The sequence below is a fragment of the Citrus sinensis genome, chromosome 5, assembly GCF_022201045.2.
Source record: "Citrus sinensis cultivar Valencia sweet orange chromosome 5, DVS_A1.0, whole genome shotgun sequence".
In the NCBI taxonomy this organism is placed as follows: Eukaryota; Viridiplantae; Streptophyta; class Magnoliopsida; order Sapindales; family Rutaceae; genus Citrus; species Citrus sinensis.
This window is the reverse complement of record NC_068560.1, coordinates 3,474,118-3,477,286: the sequence shown is the minus strand read 5'-3', so window position 1 is coordinate 3,477,286 and position 3,169 is coordinate 3,474,118. Positions and strand designations below refer to the sequence as shown.

The window sequence follows — 3,169 nt, the reverse complement described above, 5'->3', positions numbered from 1 at the left end:
TTTTTAAAGTCTGAATGGGTTTGATTACGAAAATATGAATGATATGTTTGTTTTTCTTTTTTAAATATATGAATATAAGTGGCATCTTGTTTGTTTTTATAATAAAAAAATCTTAAATTTGGTTATTTCACATGTATGTCCTTATAAATTAAAACAAAAAAGAGGATTAGATTTTATAGTTTAGAAAATAAATTATTTTACAGAGATATTTTTAGAATATAATATTTACTTGTCATTCAGACCTTTTTCCATTCAGATAAAAGTCACAAAAGTTTACTTTTTCTATTCATATGTAAATCTCTGAAAATCAGACATAAGTTCCAAAAAACAAACAAGCATATTTTGGAAAAGGTCTGAAATTAATAAAATTTCAAACTTCAGACATTTAACAAACAACCTTTAAGTTGAAAAAATTAAAACAAGTAGGACTAGCAAATCAAAATTTAGAAATCTCTGATATTTGTTTATTTTACAATAAAAACGGGGACTGCAGTGTAATTAAACCAATTTGGTACTTGAGGCAGCTCCTGGTCATGACCAGATGACATTGTATAAATTTCTCTGTTTCATTTTAAAAATTAAAAAAAGAAAAGGAGGGGACTGCATTAGGAGTTCAAGAGCTGAATAGGTTCGTTAGAAATCAATATGATGCATCTTCCAATTCAACAGCACGTTAATCCTTCAAGGTACGTAAACTTTCATTACATTTTTTTTTCTTTTAACTTCGGCTTGTTTCGCATGTCTGTTTTGAGTTGTTTTGGCAGAGTATGATGAATATTTGTGAGGTTTGTATGCTGGTGGTTGATTCTTCTGCTGTGCATTTGTACTTTGGTTTGTTTATTAACATATATGAGGGTTGTATGCCGCTGCTTGCTGCTGCTGCTGTGCATCTGTACTTTGATTCTTCTGCTGTGCATCTGTACTTTCATTGCTTTGTTTTGAGTGGTTTTTCAGAGCTACCCATGAATCATGTTACGTTGCAGTCCTCTGAGAATGAAGGAAAGAAGCTAAATTACATTCTTAATTTCATTTGTCCGTAAGAAAGGCCATAAACTTATTTTCTCTTCCTTTCCTTTTATTCTGTTCTCTGTGTTTTGGCGAGTATGATGAATATATAGGAGTTATTTTAAGCCCAGTAATATATATGAGGTTTGTTTGGCTTGTCTGCTGCGGCTTGCTTATGCTGTTGCTCTTGTTGTTGTTGCTGCTGCTGCTGTCGCTTATGTTGTTGTTGTTGTTGTTCCTGCTCTGTTTCTTCAGAGCATGATGAAAAACATTATTTAGTCATTATAGTAATAATAATATGAAGTATTATCAGATTCAGATACACCACAGGATGATTGATAGGTGATAAATCAACACCATTTAATCAAGAAATAACACAAAAAATTAATCAAGATTAAACACAACAAACGATCAATTGCAGAAAACGCATTCAACAGAACACAAAACAAGCTTCTGACTTTAACAATCATGGCTCGCCACCATTGTTCCAGAGGGAAATGTGCAGGGCATAAATAAATTTTGATGGTTTTGCAGTGTTCACAATTTTTCAATCCTCCAATTTCGAACCCGAAAAAATAACCCTTAGCATATAACATCTCCCTCCTCCTCTTTATTGCTGCTTCTGCTAACCTCTCCATGAATGTATATTGATTTTTTTGCAGAAACAGAAATTTATTTTCCACGATTCCGCACCTAAAAGTTTTTGGATATCTGATTGCAACCATTGCTGCTGTTCTGGGTGCAAGTGTAGAAGGCATAGCTCAGCCGTTGAAGGAGACTCATAGAGTATGCTTGTATGTGTTTCTTGTGGCTGTAATAGTCCAGTGTATTGCATTTGTAGCCCAACGAAATCAAGCAAATCATTCACACTTTTGGGGCCTTATTGCTGTTATCTGTGGGTCTCTTTCTGCGGTGTCATTGATCGCCGCATTTTTCACTCACTCAGTTGCTGAAATAATTTGCTACATTGCATTAGGTTGCGCTGCTATTATCATTGTTGTCTATCAATATGGCAGCATGTTCATCAATGCTTGTCGTCGGATCTACGATGACATTTTGGGATGGTTTCCACCTATCAATATCTATTCTACAGAACAACAACAAAGGCCAGCCGACGATATAATTGAAGAAGTTTAACATAGAGATTCCACTTATATTTCAGATTTTAATAAGATCAAAATGTATACTCTATATTTGATCTCATTAGAAGTTTATGTTCATTCCATAATATAGTTTTGATAATGTTACACATTTTTACTTGCGATCCTCGCGGCTCAATGCAGAAGATGATGCTGTTAATCAATTCCAAATGTTGGTGGAAAATGGCCTCATTGTGTCGTCGCAACAAAGTTAATGACAAGCTTTCATAGGTAGCCTGCCATATTTACGATACTTGATATATATCAAAATGAAGTTTCTTGTTCAAATAGAGGCTTGATATCAGCTGCAAGGACACAGCAATATATTTCTTGGTCCACAAGAAAACAAAATCTCACTACTACTAAACATAACAGATACTACTTGCTTCAGCTCATTCATCTTGGTCACAACAAATATATCAAGTTGGGCCCGCTCATTCATCAATATTAAAACTTTAAAAACCTCCACCATAATATATAAAATTTTTACTCATGATGTAACTAGATTGTTGGGATTCAAAAGAAGATGATTAAGTTACTTCATTAAAACTAAAGACATTTAGCTCGACTGTTAAAACTGAATTTGAGTATATATTCCAAGGATGTCTAGCTGCACTCTTTGCTCCAATCTAAATTAAATCAATAATTAATTTAGAGGCATTGAGCTTTAATTTTTTTTCTTTCAAGGGTTTACTTGGTAGAGTCAACCTCTAGGTGATATTGGGCAACTTCTCCCAAAAGATGCTAGTGGTTTTCCGATTTATAGCTAGGTTTCATTAATTTTTCTATCCATCATGCATTTTTCTTCGTTTTTATCTATCATGCATAAGGATAAGGCTCCCCTGAAAGAAAAAAAAAAACTGTAAAACGATTTTCTCCTTTCCCTTATGTTTTGTTCTCTTTGTTTGGCAAAGCATGATAAATACATTATTATTGTTATTGTTATTGTTATTGTTATTAATGCTAGATAATCAATAAACACCCCTTAACCAAAAAATAGCACAAACAATCAAATATTGGATCAA

At 33.3% G+C, this 3,169-nt stretch overlaps 1 protein-coding gene across 2 annotated transcripts; it reads left to right on the top strand.

Annotated features, from left to right (window-relative positions):
• Nucleotides 1–543: 543 nt before the first annotated feature.
• On the top strand, nt 544–2,279 carry LOC127902701 (uncharacterized). 2 transcript variants are annotated; one of them, XM_052442494.1, is made up of 3 exons: nt 544–686; nt 1,668–1,799; nt 1,982–2,279. In XM_052442494.1, exons 1-3 carry the CDS (start codon nt 646–648, stop codon nt 2,055–2,057), a joined length of 249 nt encoding a protein of 82 aa, XP_052298454.1. In that variant the 5' UTR covers nt 544–645; the 3' UTR covers nt 2,058–2,279. The 2 variants fall into 2 exon arrangements, with proteins under 2 accessions (XP_052298454.1, XP_052298453.1); XM_052442493.1 differs by having other exon boundaries at nt 1,668–2,279.
• Nucleotides 2,280–3,169: the final 890 nt, after the last annotated feature.